General features: G+C 39.8%; 1 protein-coding gene across 5 annotated transcripts in view; it reads right to left on the bottom strand.

Moving 5' to 3' along the window:
* Positions 1–6136: 6136 nt before the first annotated feature.
* Positions 6137–17185, bottom strand: part of PPP1CB (protein phosphatase 1 catalytic subunit beta) — a 50406-nt gene continuing 39357 nt past the window's right edge. For all 5 annotated transcript variants that reach the window (XM_005289520.5, XM_065589305.1, XM_042848526.2 and 2 more), the window contains exons 6-8: positions 12908–13059; positions 8527–8661; positions 6137–7873 (exon numbers count right to left, since the gene is read on the bottom strand). In XM_005289520.5, coding sequence (XP_005289577.1) covers positions 7769–7873; positions 8527–8661; positions 12908–13059 — 392 coding nt within the window. In that variant the 3' untranslated portion in view covers positions 6137–7768. The remainder of the gene's footprint in view (positions 7874–8526; positions 8662–12907; positions 13060–17185) is intronic.

The following is a 17185-nucleotide window of genomic DNA, read 5'->3' as shown; positions in this document are numbered from 1 at the left end:
CAAGGTGAATGTTCAGAAAGAAAGGTGTCTGCCAGAGCTTGAGAAAAGCAGTTGCATGGTGTCTGCAGCAATACAATGGAAGCTATACCTGAACTTGCAGGCAGGCAGAGACAGAGCAATAGTTGGAGGTGTTGTTGCAATGATTGTATGTCCCTTACCCCAAAGAAACTGGGTCTTTGTGCTACTTGAGGATGAAGGAGCACAACTTTTGGGTCTGGACCATGAGCAGATTGGTAGAACAAAATTGTTAAGATCTGGGATGAGCAACAGCTGCTGAACTTCAGAGTTACAGAAAAGCTCCTTCTTAATTCTGTAGTGAGCTAACCCCAACATCCCACCACCAGAATGAAAGTTTCACTCTCTGTGAATTACCCTATGGAACCTAGCTATCCCAGATAACTGTTGGTCAGTAGAGCACCAGTTCAGGTCAGGAAAGTCCATTTTGTTGTGGAGGTTTACGGGGCAATTTGAATTCCAGTTTTAAACTGGATGATCTAATGGTCCCTTCTAGTCTGACCTGTATATAACAGGCCATTAACTTTCACCCTGTTATCCCTGTATTGAGCCCAATAAGTTGGGTTAGACTAAAACATTTTAACTCCATGGGGAATAAACTGTTGTGTGCCACTGGCAGAGAACAGAGGAGCCTGACTTGCCACCAATGTCTGAGGCCCTTGCAGTGGCAGGGAACTGATTAGGTGAGAGGTGACCAAATGCTTCTTAGTATGTTACAGGGACTTAACCAACTGGCAGAGATCGCTGAACAATTGGGATTCACGTACTGTGCTGTAGCAGTGGAAGGAACCCATATGCCCATTTTCTCTCTCCTTCCCCAAGCCAGCCCCGTCTGCCTCCCCTCTGTCCCCCACCCTACAAAAACAGCAGTCCAGGATTACATTAGCAGAGAAATGTACTACTCAGTGGTGAACTAGGCATAGAAGCAGGCTATTGGACATAGGGTAGTGGCCAGGCAGTGACTTTTAAGGGTGGACATTGGGATACTGTGTTACCACTGTGCAATATTGACATTCATCATAGCTTATGGCATGATCTACCCAAGGTTTTGTGCTGGCACCAATGCTTTCAACCTGCACACAAATGAGCTTCCGCTTACCCACTGCTGCAGGTTCATGTACACACATAACATTTGCTTAGGCATTCAAGCACGGTCATTCCCAGAACTTGAAGACACCCTAAACGCTCACTTGTTTAAGATGGCCTAATACTTTAGTTGTAAATTCCACCAACTACATGTGACCCAGACAGTTTTGAGTGTGTTCCATCTTTACAAGTGTGTGTTTCATCTTTACAGGGCCAGAGCAGCCCAATAACTCAGTATCTTTCTCAATGGTCATCGCTTGAACACACAAATCCCACCTAGTCTACCTCAGAGTAACCCTAGATAGAGCTCTCTCATATCTTAACCACCTGAGGAAAAACTGCTGCTAAGGTGAGGTCATGTAACAACCTTCTAAGCAAACTGGCCAATATTCACAGGGAGCAAACTCTCAAATAATCTGGTTTAGCCCTCAGTTACTTTGTAGCAATACTGTGCTTGAACACAGCCAGATCAATCTCATGTCAAGTTGATTAACACACAACTACACTCAACCATGCACATCATAACTGGGGTGATTCGACCCACACCAGTACCATGGCTCCCTGTGTTAATCAGAATCACTTCTCCAGCTGTCCATCATGAGGATGTTACACCCAGAATGATTGAGATGATCAGGGCAAACCCAAGCCTACCACTATACACAGATCTGTTTGACCACCCAAGGGTGCGCTTGTCGAGGCACCTGTTGTGGTGCCACTTGTCCTGCTCAGATTTCTCTGTGATGTCGACGTGGTATGAAGAATGGTCTGTAGCTGATGTCAGAAACCAGTCTCCTGTAACTGACCCGATCATGGTTGGTCCCAACTTTGATTTGCCACACCACTCATTGGCCCTTCTGTACCCTAAATGTCAATGTGGAGAGCCTAGGCAAGCAGTTGCACCACATCAGGCAGTGTTCCCCTGTCAATATCTTGTACTCCGACAGAACTATTCAAGATAAGTGATAACACCAGGTCTTGGCTGTGGGTTTGGAGCCGCTGCTGCTTATCAGATGCAGAGCTTGCCAAGCCAATGTGTGGCAGCTTCATCAGTGAAGCGTAGAGCCCTCAGATCACCATCAAATCTGGTCCAAGGACAGTTGTCAATGATGTGTGATATCTGTCTTTGGCCACAGCCGCATGTGGGATTCTCTTGTTGGCCCCAGGAGTGAAGGCTGACTGCACATTGACCCTGGCCTGTTCAAAGTGGGGCTCTGGCTTTGGCTCCCTTGTCCAGGGCGGCAGTGCTTGGGGAGGCTCAGGCTTCAGTCCCCACTCCTGGAGTGGTGTAGCAATTTTTGTTGTCAGAAGGGGGTCACTGTGCAATGAAGTTTGAGAACCCCAGGTCTGGTGTATACCAGCCTTCAGTCTTAACCCTTCCTAATGAAATTACCAGCAGGGAAGCTAAATGTGATATAAACACCTGTCCACTGGAAAGTGAGTTAGACCAATAAAATCAGTCCATGAAGACAATCAGGCGGCCATCCAATAGTAAGAACTTTCACTCACTACTGACTTGGAGCTGAACTTGGTGTCCTAGAGCTCAAAAGCTTCTCTCTCACTAACAGAAGATGGTCCAATAAAAGATATTACCTCACCCATCTATCTCACTAGGACAAAGACGGTAGAGATGGCATGTGGTATATAGCAATCTACCAACAAATCAGAAATGGCCACAAGCCAACCCTGAAGGAGTGTGTAGTCTTTACTGTGGAGGAATCTCACTTACTTCTTGCAGATAGTGGGAGGTCTGTCTCTTCTGTTCACATCTATATCCTCCTTGACCCTTACCAATACAATGTATAATGCCTCCATGCTATCCAAAAGCACTTTGGGTTAGACAGAAATGCAAGTCCTGAGGACTTGTGCCAGCTCTTTGAAAAGGGGTGAATTTTCCACTGTAAATCTGACTAGTTTATTGTCCCAGGGCTTACTATACAAGACCCATCTCTATCTTCTTGCTTTACTGCTTGACACTCCAAGTGGTGCCTATCTATACATGAAGAGCGTCTAAAAATCTTTTCTAGCATAGGCCATAGCTTAAGATTAATTTGTGAACCACCTTGCTTCATTCACAATTGCTAATATCCTTATGCCACCTACATAAGTTGTTTATATGGAAGAAATATTTCTAGCTGTTTCATTCAATTTAGCAGCTAGAAACAAGGAAAGCTAGCAGTATATGAGGAGCCAGCTCGCTACAAGCTACTAGTACATTCTCTTTGGACAAGTTTGAGAACCAATGCGTCAAAGCAGCAGTTTCCAAACTTGCAGCCCTTGAGGGTAACACTTAAGATAATTTGTCATGATTATGAATTGAAAAAAAATGTGCTTCTGGAATTGCACCCAGTAATTCAGTAGAAGTGTCAATCAGCCCTGAGACCACAAGGAGGCAGAGGGGACATTGCCTCTTACTGCTTCCTCTGCACTACCAGATGCAAGCCAGGAGGACTGAAGCTGCTCTCTCTTGCTTGCTGCAGTTGATCAGCAGCTCCCCTGCTGCTTTGCTGGGGAGGGAGGGAGGGAGGGAGGGAGGAAGGTGGAGCAGCCAGAACCATCACTTGCAAAGCTGTAAGAACCCCAGGAGAGAAAGAGATACTTGAGTGACTCTGCCCAGTGTTCAGGGATCCCCTAGCAATGGGCAGCTTCCCCTCCTCCCTGCACTCAAGAGGGACAAAAAACTGTAGGCAAAAAAACCCCCCCACAGTTATGACTGGCTCATTCTCTGCCCAGCTGGAAATGGTTACCAAGAACCATACACCAGCTGTTGATAGCCAGAGGGTAGCACACATTACCCACGTACCTTTCCTGCCCCCAACATGATCCCTGCACCAAAGACTGTGGGGAGGAAGATAAAAGGTGCTGAATATGCTGCCAAGGCCTCATTCACATTGATGGACTCCCTAGAGGGGGATTTGGGGATGGTTTCTGCTTCTTCTGTATTACCTGACTGGGACAAAATAAAGCAGAGCAGGCCAAAAGTATCTCCCCTAATGTATGATTGGCCCTTTAGCTGAACGTCACTGCACTAAAATATTGCAGAACAGAATTCAGTTGACCCTAAATCACCTCTCTTCAGCTACCAGTGTTCACATGTCTGCCTTTGGCCAACTGGATCATGCAGGTGATCTGAATCAAATTAATCACTGCAGTTTTCCCAGCACAAGCTTCACACAGCTTTGCTCCACAGTGAATATTTTTTTTTGTATAGTTGGTGGCTGCTGCTAACTTGATGCCTGGAAAGTGAAATGCAGAAAGCAGACCAGACTGGCCATCTAAGCACTCCAAGGCACTCTATAGACCAATTATGGGGCAGTTACACCATCAGTCTATCCATACCAACATTGCACCAGTGGAGATCGACAATGGTGGACCACAGTGTGGTATAGTCTTGCTTGAAGCACTAACTTAAGTTTATTATAGCATTATAAGCACTTGTGTGAACAAAATGTACATTAGAAGTGTGCTATAACCACCATGGTAGCGTGCCAAATTTCTATAGTGTAGATACTGCTTTAGTGACTTATTCTTAAATGTCGTTGAGAAATAAATCTTTCCACTTCCCCATTTTTTTTTTTAAATTTGAGAATTCTGTGCCTCAATCTGCCCATTTATAAAATGGAGATTTCCATTCCTTTGTAAAATGCTTTGAGATCTAAAAATATATAGATATAAAAAGTGAGCTAGTCTCAACCATAATAAGCTCCCCAAATTCAATATTTAGTAGGTTAACTCAAATGTTAACTCATTATAGCAATGTTTAGAAGCCTCCTAATGTAGAAACTTTAATTCCCTCAAATCTCACCATAAGTCAGGACAGTGCTTTTATGGTACCATAGACCTTCAGATCTTCCAAGAAAATTGGGATCCCACTCATTCTCCACACCTGAAAACCACCCGACGCATTTCTAAGCAAGTGAAATTATGAAAGCCATTGATGTATGGGTCTAAATCTGAAAGCTCTTTTGCTTCAGTAAATTTTGCCTTTCAATGCAGTTAAAGGTTAAGTGTTCTATTTTCACTATTACTTTTTGCATAGGGGGGGGCATCTATGATAAATTTCATTTGTTACACATCACCTCATTCATGTCAAGATAAAAAAAGAATGCGAAGTAATATTCAACATTGCTAAGCATGTGATTGCATCATTATAGAATGCACTAAGACATTAATTGCTTGTTTGATGTTTGTTGTTATGTTTGTGTTTGCCCTCAAAGTATCAAGAATGTCAATACTGGTTTTTCCTTTTTTTGCTGAATGTTTTAGATGTGGAACAGGAGCTGTCAGCCTTGGATGGGGCAGGGATATTCAGTCTAACAGACCATTTATTCTAGCATTTTAGTTACAGGTGTTAAGTCCATCCCCATAGCCAGTCTAAAAATCACTTCCTCTCAGTCAGATTTCACTTGTATGGTATCACCAGTGTATGATGTTTCTCCTGGAGAAACATTACCTCAATTTCTATTATAACAGGAAATAGGAATTAAAAAAAAACAAAAAACACACCTAAGAGACACTCTCTGAAGATACTTGAATTCTCTTCTGAAGATCACCTCGAGGAAACATTTGCAACACAAGTGAGCACATTATACACATAATGTACTATACTATCCAACTCTAGACATCAGTATTTTAGAATACAAAAAGCATTTCCCAATTTTGCTTAGATTCTGAAAGTATTAATCTCACTACTTGATATTGTGATTTCCCCCCTTTTTGGGGGGGAGGAGGGCAAGAGGAAGGGGAGAGAATTTTGGAGACCAGTGCTTGGACAGAAATCCACCCTTTCCAAACTTGAACTGATACAGTCATCATTGATCAACTCAGAAAAGTATCGTATGGTTGTCCTGATGTTACAATACTGTAACATTATGAACCAAGTAAAGAACATCAGTGCTCACCTCAAAAAAGACTGTAAGCCACTGTCCAAACAGCAGCTGATCCAGTCTGCCTCAAGGACAGAAAGATAAGTATTAGCAAAATCAATTGCTGGGTAGCAATTGAAAAGAGTTTTAAAATAACCAGACAGACTTCAAAATCAATTAGACAACTTTTACTAAATGAAAAACTACATTTAAAATATGCATTTAAAACAAAATGGAATTAGAAAAAAAGACTTAAATCCATTTTAAAGAACTTTTTCACTGTGTCAGAAATCACTCTTGCATTATATACTGTGCCAGTTCATAAAATGTAAGTTGCCAGAATCCTCAATTTAACATTTTCAAAGACAATATTAAAGTCAAGAGTTTTACATCTACTGTTGCACATTTAGAATGGTATAAATCTGAAGCCTTCCCCCAAAGAATCTTGGCAAATTTGCCATGTTCAATAAAAACTGTTATAATCATACCCAATAGTGTTACATCCTAACATCAAATCTGTGTCTTACAATTTTTACCCTACTACTAACTTTATAACTTCCTTACACCTTGCCATTTGTCAATATGAACCTTAAGAAAGGAGAGAACAAGAAAAGAAATACTGCATAACTCTTGATCATGTACAGAAATTATTGCTACTATAGTACACTACAAAGCAAAAGTCTATACAATATATGAACTTTGATCATGAAAATCCAGTATATAATCTTTAGTGACATAAGCCTTACAATCATGTAGAACATTCACATGGCAATATTAGACAGTTCAACCATCAGTTGATCAGTGAATGGTAGGTTAACACCCATTTAAATACACCCTCTTATGAAAAAACTTCACCTTTCCAAGGCTTATCAAATATGGATCTTCATGTTTTGTGGAGCAACGCAAGATGCATTTTGATGCAGATAGTATGTTACTGGGAAGCTAAGCATGCCAAAGGTGTTTCGTGCTAATAAAACCTAAAGCCAACGTACCACATAATCACGTTACCAACTAATAGGCAATACCATTTTAGTCCTAAGTGAAGTGCCACTGCACAGTGTAATGTCAATAATTTAAAACAGTGTAGTGCGCAAATCCATTCTGTGGCAATTTAAGTTAAAAAGCAAGACCGTTTTCTGTCCCTCAAACAATGCTGACTGTCAGGGTGCTTTATTGGGTCACTAATTTAGACATAGTTTGCCTTTTTTATTCACTACCATCCTATCACCTTTTTGTTACAATGGGGCACACATTTAAATAGCAAGATTACAAAGAATGAGGGAGGAAAGAAAAAAAAAGTCAGTGGCTGTCCTAAAAAGCCCCTTCCGTATTTCGTTAAAAAAAAAAAAAAGCGCCAGGGAACATGACTAGATACCATATTTGCATCATTCTAGCTACAAAATAACCAAAATAAAAGCAATCAAGCAACAATAAGACCACATTACACAAATGGAACATCATGCTCTCATCTGGTTTAGCTATTACATCAAGTTTTAACTGGGATGTTGGTCAACTTTAAAAACCGTGATAAGTGAATATGTAATTCAATAGATATTTTTTAAATCTGGATTTTACTCTACGTTGGATATTAGAACTTGGAGCTATACTTGTTACAATACAGTGTCGCACATCTTTCTACTAGAAAAAATTAGTAAAGATCCTTTACCCGTCTCTTTAAGTTAAACGTGTGACATCATAAAGGGTGTCAAATGGCTGGATGGTTTTACAGTGCACACTTATTATATACTGTAATATGGAGTTTTGTCCTTGATAGATCTGATGGTGTTTTGACATTGTTCCTTTCTTCACCTCTTCTTCGGTGGATTAGCTGTACGAGGTGGAGTGACTGGACGTCCAGAATTCAATCCACCATACTGGTACTTGGCTTTCTTTTCAGATGGTTTCAATATCTTTCAAAAGAAACAAGGAAACATTTTTAATAAGTCCATGAAAATTGAGATACATTCCATACACTATGAGTCAATGGGACAATTCAAATTTTTGACTGTATTTTGATTACTTTTGAGGAGCAAAAACATGGAATATAAACCTTGCCACCCCGTTTATTTCCTTATCCCACTCATGTCTCCACATATTATTCTCTATAGACTGACTTCATTTCCAACCGCTTTTGATGGTGACCGTTCTATCTAGGTAAAAAACGGGAGCTGCTAGTATGTGACTTGTCTGACGCAGAAAGAAAACACTAGTTGAGGAGAGAAGTCACAGTACAGGATGCCATCATCTCTGAATAAGGATTTGTTCTGCTGCCCGGAATTGGACTCCGAAGGAAGGTTAAATCCAATTCTAAATGTGCACTGAGAATGCACACAAGAATCTAGCATATGGCAGCTATGGAACATGGCAAGTTTATTTACAGGAATTCCAGGCCTCTTAAAGAGCTCCCTGTGGCAAAGTTGGTTTGATGCCAGCCTGCTGTGTAGTACCATCTTCTGCAGCTTATTTTCTCTTGGTGGCACATGTGGAGTGCCAATTTATAGTTTCTATAAACCTAGCCACTAAAAAAAAGAACACTAAGTTTTAATCTAGCAGCATAGTATACCTGAAAGGAACACATCAAAGTTTCATCCACGCTCATCATGCCTCCAGCATTATCAAACTCTCCACAGTAATTTGGAGCTGAAAATAGGGTGACCAACTGTCGTTTAGCAAAGAATTCATATCCATCTTCAACCACCTGTTAATGGGAGGAGAGGGGGAAGAAGAAAAAAAAGGAGAGAAAAAAAAAAGGGCAGTTGAAGTCAATACAGCTATCTATTGAGATAAATCCTGCAGGAATTAGATTCATTCTACGACCTAAACTCGAGTTCTCAGGCAGGCAGCAATTGCTTATGTTATGGAGGTGACACAAGTAGGTAGTGAAAGGAACAACATTTAATGATTGAGAGGTGAACACAGAACACTGGGCTGTGGTGACAAATCAGAAAAAATTTAAGTATCTGAAATCATATAGCTTAAAAACAACTATAGCTAACATGCTGATAACTTTGATTAAGATTTTCAAACTTGAAGTTTGGTGACCATGCTCTCAATTGATAAACATTTGGAAACCTTATACTGAGTACAAAAGAGTAGTTTTATAATTCAACAAATGTTTTAGAGAACATTTTTAAAAGATACCACACATTACTACTGCATCCCATATCATTCTCTTATTATACTCTGGTACCATTCATACAAACCCCTGTAACATGTTACAATTCCCATGTTCTAAAGAGAGCTTTCATGAAAATGATTCTACTGTACTTAGAAGAATTAACTTCTGCCAGAGACATTGATGATTCTTTTTACTAAAGAAAAAGCAGTAAGTAATTCAGCCCAAACTATAGTGCAAGAATGACCAGTACCTAGGTAAGGCAGATCTCCATGCTGAATCCCACCACCACAAACACCACCACCACATACATACCATGGGGCAATGAAAGACAAAGTAATGTATGACTAAAACAAAATAGCTTCCATGGGCAGCTAATCCTCATTGTCGGGGTAACGGTTACATTAACACTATTGTTTGCCTACAATCAATAAAGATATTCCAGACATAAAATTGTGAAGTTATTTTGCAACAATAATGCCTAGAAGGATGTTTTTAAAGAGACAAGGTAGATGAGATCATATCTTTTATTGGACCAACTTCTGTTGGTGAGAGACAAGCTTTCGCGCTCATACAGAGTTCTTCTTCAGGTCTGGGAAAGGTAATCCCACCATCACAGCAAAATGCAAGGTGGAACAGATAGTTTAGCATAAGTAGTTAGCACATATTCTAAATGAACCATTCAAGGCAGAGTGGCCTGTTAACGCCTCTGCAGTCCTGGGACAAAAAAAAAAAGGGGGGTTAGTAGGTTACAGATTATTATAAGCAGCCATAAATCCAGGGTCTGTTCAGTCCATGGGTTTTAGTGTATAGAAGAATAATGAATTTAAGCTACCACACTTGTATTTTGAAAATGTTGTGCAGGCTTCCTTTGAGGAAGAGGACTGATAGGTCAGATAGAGGGACTGCTTTGTGATAACATATCACCTGTGGGTGAACACTTATTTGTCTTATTTTCCTATGTGAGTTTATTTGAGAGCCCAGTGATAGTCTGGTTTCACCCACAGAGCTATTGGGGCATTTAGTGCACTGGACGAGATATACCATATGTTGTAACAGGCATGTGTAGGATGATCCATGGATCATGAAAGATGTTTTGTGGGGAGTGTTGATCATTGTAGCAGTGGAGATATGTCTGCAAGATTTTGCATCTGTTCTGGCAGGGTCTGGTGCAGCTTTGAGTTGGTGTGTGTGTGGAGTTTGCTTCTGATGAAGAGCTTGGGAGATTGTTTGAAAAGCGGAAGTGGGGGTTCCTGAAAGATCTCTTTCAGGATGGAGTCCCCTTCAATTATGGGTTGTAGTCGGATGAGACCCTGTATGGGTCCCGGTGTGGGGTGGTAGGTGATAACTGGGGGAGTGTGGTCGGGGGGCGGGGCGCGTATTTCTGTATTGAAGCAGGTTCTCTCGGGGTACTTGGGTTGCTCATTCCATGATGCAATCTACTTCTCTGGTGGAGTGTCCTTGTTTGGTGAAGGTGGTTTTAAGTGTATATCCCAGACTTATTCCTTGGTATCTGAGTGCCTGGCCGTACTTAACAGATTGCTTAATATGTTTGGGGTGGTTACTGGATCTATGAAGGTAGGTGTAGTGATCTGTGGGTTTCTTGTATATGGTTGTCTGTAGGGCTGAAGCAGATACTACTGTGGGAGTGTTCCAGAGAGAGTTTAATGGATGGGTGCTGGTTGTTGAAGTTGTGGTGGAAGTCTAGGAGGGCGTTTAAGCTGTCTGTCCAGAGGATGAAAATATTGATGTATCATTTGTTTTGTGGTGCATTTGTCCAGAAATTCATCTTCAAGGTGACCCATAAAGATGTTGACATATTGGGGAGCCATCCTGGTACCCCTGGCTGTTCCCATGGTTTGGACAAAGTTTGTTATCGAACATAAAATTGTTATGGGCAAGGATGAAATGGATGAGTTTGGCGAGGGCATCTGAGGGTCATCCATTGTCTTGTAAATATTTGAGGCAGGCAGCTATGCCATCATGTAAGGGATGCTGTGTTTAGGGAAGTGATATCCATGGTGGCGTGGATGGTGTTCTGAGGGAGGCTTTTAATATTGCAGAGTTTGTGGAGCAAGTCGGTTATGTCCTGGAGGAAGGTGGCTCTTTGTGCAGGGAATGGTTTGAGGATAGTTTCTATGGGTCCCAATATTTCTTCACATTGAGCCATGGGATGTTTACTGATGACTCTGCCTGGGTTCCCTTGTTTGTGTATCTTGGGAAGCATGTAGAAGGTCCCTGGGATGAGTTCATTGGGGGGGGGGGAGTGGGGGTGAATTTGTAGAGTTTCTCTTGGAATTGGTTGAGGAAGGATTTGATGATATGCTTAAGTTTCTGGGTAAATCGTGGTGTGGGGTCTTTTTTGAGTTCTTTATAATAAGTGGTGCCAGAGAGCTGTCAGTTGGCCTCGTTAACACAATCATGGTTGAGCACTACAATGGCACCCCTTTGTCTGCTGGTTTGATCATGAACTGGAAAATTACTCAACATTTTCAGAAGACAAACCTGGGAGCTTAAAATTAATTACTTTGCTAGACTTGTCCTATGACTGCATGTGTTAACTGACTACTCTACCTTGAATGGTTCCTTCCAGTATGTGCTAACTACTTAGGTGGGAGTACCTTTCCCAGACCTGAAGAGCTGTGTGTAGCTCAAATGCTTCTCTCGCTCACCAATAGAAGTTGGTCTAATAAAAGATATTGCCTCACCCACCTTGCCTCTAACATCCTGGGACCAACAAAGCTACAACTACACTGCATATTTTTAAAGAGACTGCCTGAATAACTGATATGTTGGCAGCAGTGTTATCTGAAGGTACTGATCTTGAAACACCTACAGTCCATCACAATTATTGCTGCAGGAGAAAAGAGCTGTGACTTGCATCAGTGGAGAGAGATCCATGAGTGTCCAACCAAAGTGCCTGTGCAAAATTTTGTTACTGCAAGACATGCAGTAAAAGCTTGCATCCTTTTATTTTCCAGAAGTAGAAAAAGTTAATTTAAAAACACAGTACAAGTAATGAAACTTAACTCCAAGATGGGAACCACTCTCAAGAGAGGTCAATTCTTAGCCTACGAAGCTTAATGATATTCCTTTTGAATAGAAACATTTAACATTAAAGTCATCTGTGTACTTAAGCATTACATTAGGCAGTTTCAGAATCTTTAACAAATCACACAAATAGATTCTTCCATGGGAAAAATTTATATATGTACTGGAACCAGAATAAAGGTAGCAACTCTGGAATGCAGATTTCAATACAATACATTTGTTTATATTTCCACAATTTAAAGGGGCTCAGTACCTCTGAAAATGTGTGTGTTAAGTTGGAGACCCAAAAATGTAGAACGCCAAAATCAGATGTCACTTAAATTTTGGCTCAAGTTGTATTGTTTGGTGCCTTTGATTCCAAGTCCTGTTTTTAAGCCACTAATCTATACCATTCTTGAAGCGTAGGCACCTAAATTGCTCCAGTAAAATATTCATATGCTCCCACTGAACAAGACAATCACAGCAATTACATAATGTGGGGGACAGGGTATGCATGACATCATGGTTGTTGAAACTGAAATAAGTATTCATAAATATTGGTGACAGGAATTAGATATTGGTTTCTGAGGAACACCCCAGTATTTGGTGCTTCTAGAAGTACCAAGACAACTACATCTGGTCAAACTGTAAATGTTAGATTGGAAAATGCATTCTGCAGAATCCAGATACCTGCAAGTGATATCCTAAATATAAATGAAGATAATTCTTTCAATCCCTAATACCTCAAAGTAAGACTAGAAGTGGAGATTTAAAGTAGCAAAGATGGTAGAGTTTGTACCTGATGAGCTCGACAGATCAAATCCAGATCATGACGGTTCAGAAATTTACTGACCACATCAGCACCAAAAGTGAACGAGACCCCACGATCATTTTCGCCCCATCCTTGCACATCTTTGTCCGGATCCGACCACAGCAAGTCACACAGCAAGCCTTTGAAAGACAGTAATCTTAGAAAGTGTCCTAATATTTCCCCTTTAAAAAAAAACCCTATAATTGTAGGGATTATCAATAGTCAGTGATTACTTATGCAAATATGATGAAAAGCTCTCAAAACAGAGTGGATAAAAATGTTTCTTTGGGGGAAAAAAGGATTATAGTACGTCTCGCTTTTTAAAAATAAAACCTGTTTAATGTGAAATCTGAATTTAACACAATAAGTTCGGGCCTTAATGTATTTTCTGACCTCTCACCACATTTACATAAAAAGTAGATATGCTGAATCTATGAGCCCCTATCGAAAACTTTGAGTAAAAGGCTGCTTTTCTATATAAAAGACAGATTCAGGGTTAAAAAAAATTTTAACTTTTGAGATCAAGCTTTATTATTATGGCACAAGAGGTCAGCCTAAGTAACTTAGGAAACTCTCTTTTTCAAGAGATATACGCAAGTGGGAACTTAAGTTCCAGTCAGTTTCACACAGGCATATTTAAAAAATTTATCCAGTTTGAGCTGTAATAATCAGCTTGATTCACTGACTACAGTTAATCTGTTTAATAAATCATTTAATTGTAGATGTGAAACATGTTTTGATAAGAGATGCTAACATGCTGTTGTGTGTTTAAACAGCAGCTTGACAAATCATGAGCAAAACTACATCTAGTAAATAAGCATCATTCATTTTCTAACATACTAAAAATGTACAAGAATCTGTACAAGAATCTGAAAATACTATGCTATAATCGCTTAAATAAATATATGTATTTGTAGCGTATCCTCCTACACATCAAAAAGATGTAACCAAATCTAAAATAAAGGCTCTATTTAGTTGTAAATAAACATATTTTAAACATTATATCAATGAGACTGCATCTTTCTTTAGAAAATAAATACAAATGAGAAATTTCATTAAAATTGATTTAAATAAAATCAAGGGTTTCAACTTGGTGATTTAAATTGCTAATCTGAGTTGCTTAAAAAAAAAAAAAAAAAAAACCCTGCCTCCACAAATGCTATCGTCATGACCTTTCACAGCTAAAGGCCTGTGGGATTTGGTAAGCTGTAGTAAGAAGCTTCTGGAGGCTATTGGGTGGAACATGGTTGGGAAAAAAAAAAAAAAAACAAAAAAAAACAACACATTTAGATAAACTACATACACCTCTACCCCGATATAACGAATTCGGATATAACACGGTAAAGCAGCGCTCCAGGGGGGCGGGGCTGCACACTCCGGCGGATCAAAGCAAGTTCGACATAACATGGTTTCACCTATAACGCAGTAAGATTTTTTGGGTCCTGAGGACAGTGTTATATCAGGGTAGAGGTGTAATAATAAGATATAGCACATTTATGTGATTATGTGAGCAGTTCTTGAATACTGCTACACATGCATATTGTAGAGCAGCAACCAACTCTGATTAGCCCATAGATCAATATTCAGTCTCTGAAATGCAGTCTCAGATGGCTCTCCACAATACTGTAGTACAGCAGTCAGGCTTGCGAAATACATTCTTCGCTATGAAGTTTCACAAGGATTTCATCTTTGTGAATCATTGACTCAACACCTCTAAAAACCAAGAAATGTAGTATCTAATTAGGCTGCATAGTATCTTGTCAAGACCACCACTTTAGTACTCCTAGTTACAAATTGCTGCTGTTGAATGGGTTACATCCAGGACCCTACTAGTTTTTCCAGAGTTCCGCAAGAGACAGGACATTTGATTCTAGATGTATAATTTCAATTGACAGGTTTAATGTATTTTAAAAATCTCCTCCATTCATAGTCATGCTTCAAGTGTAGTAAAACTACAGAGTAGGATTAAGTGGATTAGGTATTCTAGGATGGTACTCAATTACAAATATGCTAGTCTTCTGTTATAGAAAAAAAACACACTATTAAGAAGTAAAATAAATCTAGCTATTGACAGTATTAAAATGGCCAGTTACTGCTCAGTGTCTTATCTAGATTGAAGCAAGTGATGCTACTGTACACTTTAAAAGCTGAAAACTTACCATATGAGCTTATTTGTGTGGATGTTACTTCATAAATCTACTATCAAACTGCCAAAAAAACACTGTATTTATAAAGAAAACAGAGTTCACACTTCTTCCTTTTGTTTTGCATTCAACACTCCAGTTTGGTGCCCATAATGCAGTTATTCATTCTGCCAAAATAAAGTTACTTCATTTTTTCCTCAGACAAAACCTTTTTCAGGTACCCAACTTTGTCATAAAATGTTATGAGACCAAATTTTGGTATACTGATTCAGTCAATTTGTTTAAAAACAAAAACCCAAAGCACTAGTTTTATGGTGTACTACTTTTCATAGAACCCATTCAACCATTTTGAAATCTGAGGTTGTCTACAGTAGAGCTGGAAAGTGTAAATTTCCAATTCGAAGAGCCATACAGATCTCAGATGGGACTATATGGAGGGTGATGGACCCCTCCCATCACTTGTGGTACCACAGAAATGTCTATTTTTTAAGAGCACTAGATCAATCAGGTATCACCTTAAGCTGTAATGTATACCTTCCAGCTCTTGTGTAGACATACTCCGTGTGTGTAAGCCATTCACTTTTCAGATGTTTTGTACTTCTAAACAGTGGCTTTGTTTTGACAACCATTCTTGCCTGCTTAGAAATGTAACTAAACAGACAAATCTGAAAGTCAAACAACAGTAGTTGTGTCATTTTAACTAGAGCTTTTAGGGTACATCTACACAGCAATTAAACACCTGTGGCTGGCCTGGGTCAGCTAACTTGGGATCACAGGGCTGTATAACTGCTGTGTAGATGTTCAGACTCAGGCTGGAGCCCAAGCTCTGGGACTCCGTGAGGAGGGAGGGTTCCAGAGCCAGGTTCCAGACCAAGTCCGAACGTCTACACAACGATTTTTAGCCCTGCAGCCCGGGCCAGGGCAGCTGTGTCATGGGTCTTTTATTCCAGTGTATATGTACCCTTAGACAGATAACAGCTGTATGAAGAAAATGCACCAAAACTGTTTTCCAGTACAGAGTGGTTTTTCTGGTTAGTTTGAAGATGTTTCTGGTAAGTATTTCAGAATTTTACATGAAGGTGTCTTCAAATTTCTTTTCAGTCACCGTGCTCTGTCCTAACTTGTCCCATCCCCGCCAAATAAAGTACGGACATTAAAATTTACTTGTCTATATTTGACTGGTCATCCAAAACACAAGGTACAGCTACAGACTGCATGGAAACATCTAGTACTTAGTCCACCCGATATGCTAAAATGTACTGCCTGCATTCAGCAATTTGTATCTACCAGGAAAGCTTGCTTTTTGGTTAGTACTCTATTTTAAATAGTAAAGAACCTACAAGAGACTACTGATACCCTTAATTCTAGATTTGGGCATACCTTGAGAGGGGGGAGAAGGAGGTGGCATCACTGCCCTCCCTGATGGTTCTCTCTACCAAGATTTCTATAGGAACATGCTGCCAGAAACTACCTTGGAGCTCTCACTTTTTGGGCTGCACTTGTCCCCTGATTAAGGGGATCTTATGACCTTTCCTTTATGACTCCACACAAGTGTCAGGTTAGATGAATCTGGCCCGTGACCTATACAGTGCTATAACAAAACTCCACAACATATTTTGGTTTCATCTACACAATTAAGACTAAATCATATTACCGCACTGTATGTTTAATGATATTTTTACATGGTGTTAGGAGATCATGTTAACAGCATATAGACTGAACCTTAATATACTCAATAAAATTAACACAAGTAATTCTGAAGACATTAGAATAAGAAAGCGCAATGGTAATTTTCCGATGACCATTCTGATTACCAAACACTCAATTCATTGTCACTACACCAGCCACTTCAGCTTTATCACATCAAGTGTATGAAGGTGAAAATACTATTTAAAATTACTGAAGAGAAGAGTATAGAGGTAGGCCTCAGGGAAAAAAAGACTTAACATTCAGAGCCCCATAATATTGCCAACTTAAAGGAATGTTCAACTTCATTTTTTCAAAATTAGATGTTAAAATTCAATTTCATAGGCTTTTTTGAAGATAAATTTTAATGCTAGAAGGGACTAGAATGATCTAGTCTAACCTCCTACCAACAGACTACAGAAACTTTCCCAATAAT

The sequence above is a fragment of the Chrysemys picta genome, chromosome 3, assembly GCF_011386835.1.
Source record: "Chrysemys picta bellii isolate R12L10 chromosome 3, ASM1138683v2, whole genome shotgun sequence".
NCBI lineage: Eukaryota > Metazoa > Chordata > Testudines > Emydidae > Chrysemys > Chrysemys picta.
Note: the sequence above shows the minus strand (reverse complement) of the source record. Positions and strands in the feature narration are given on the sequence as shown.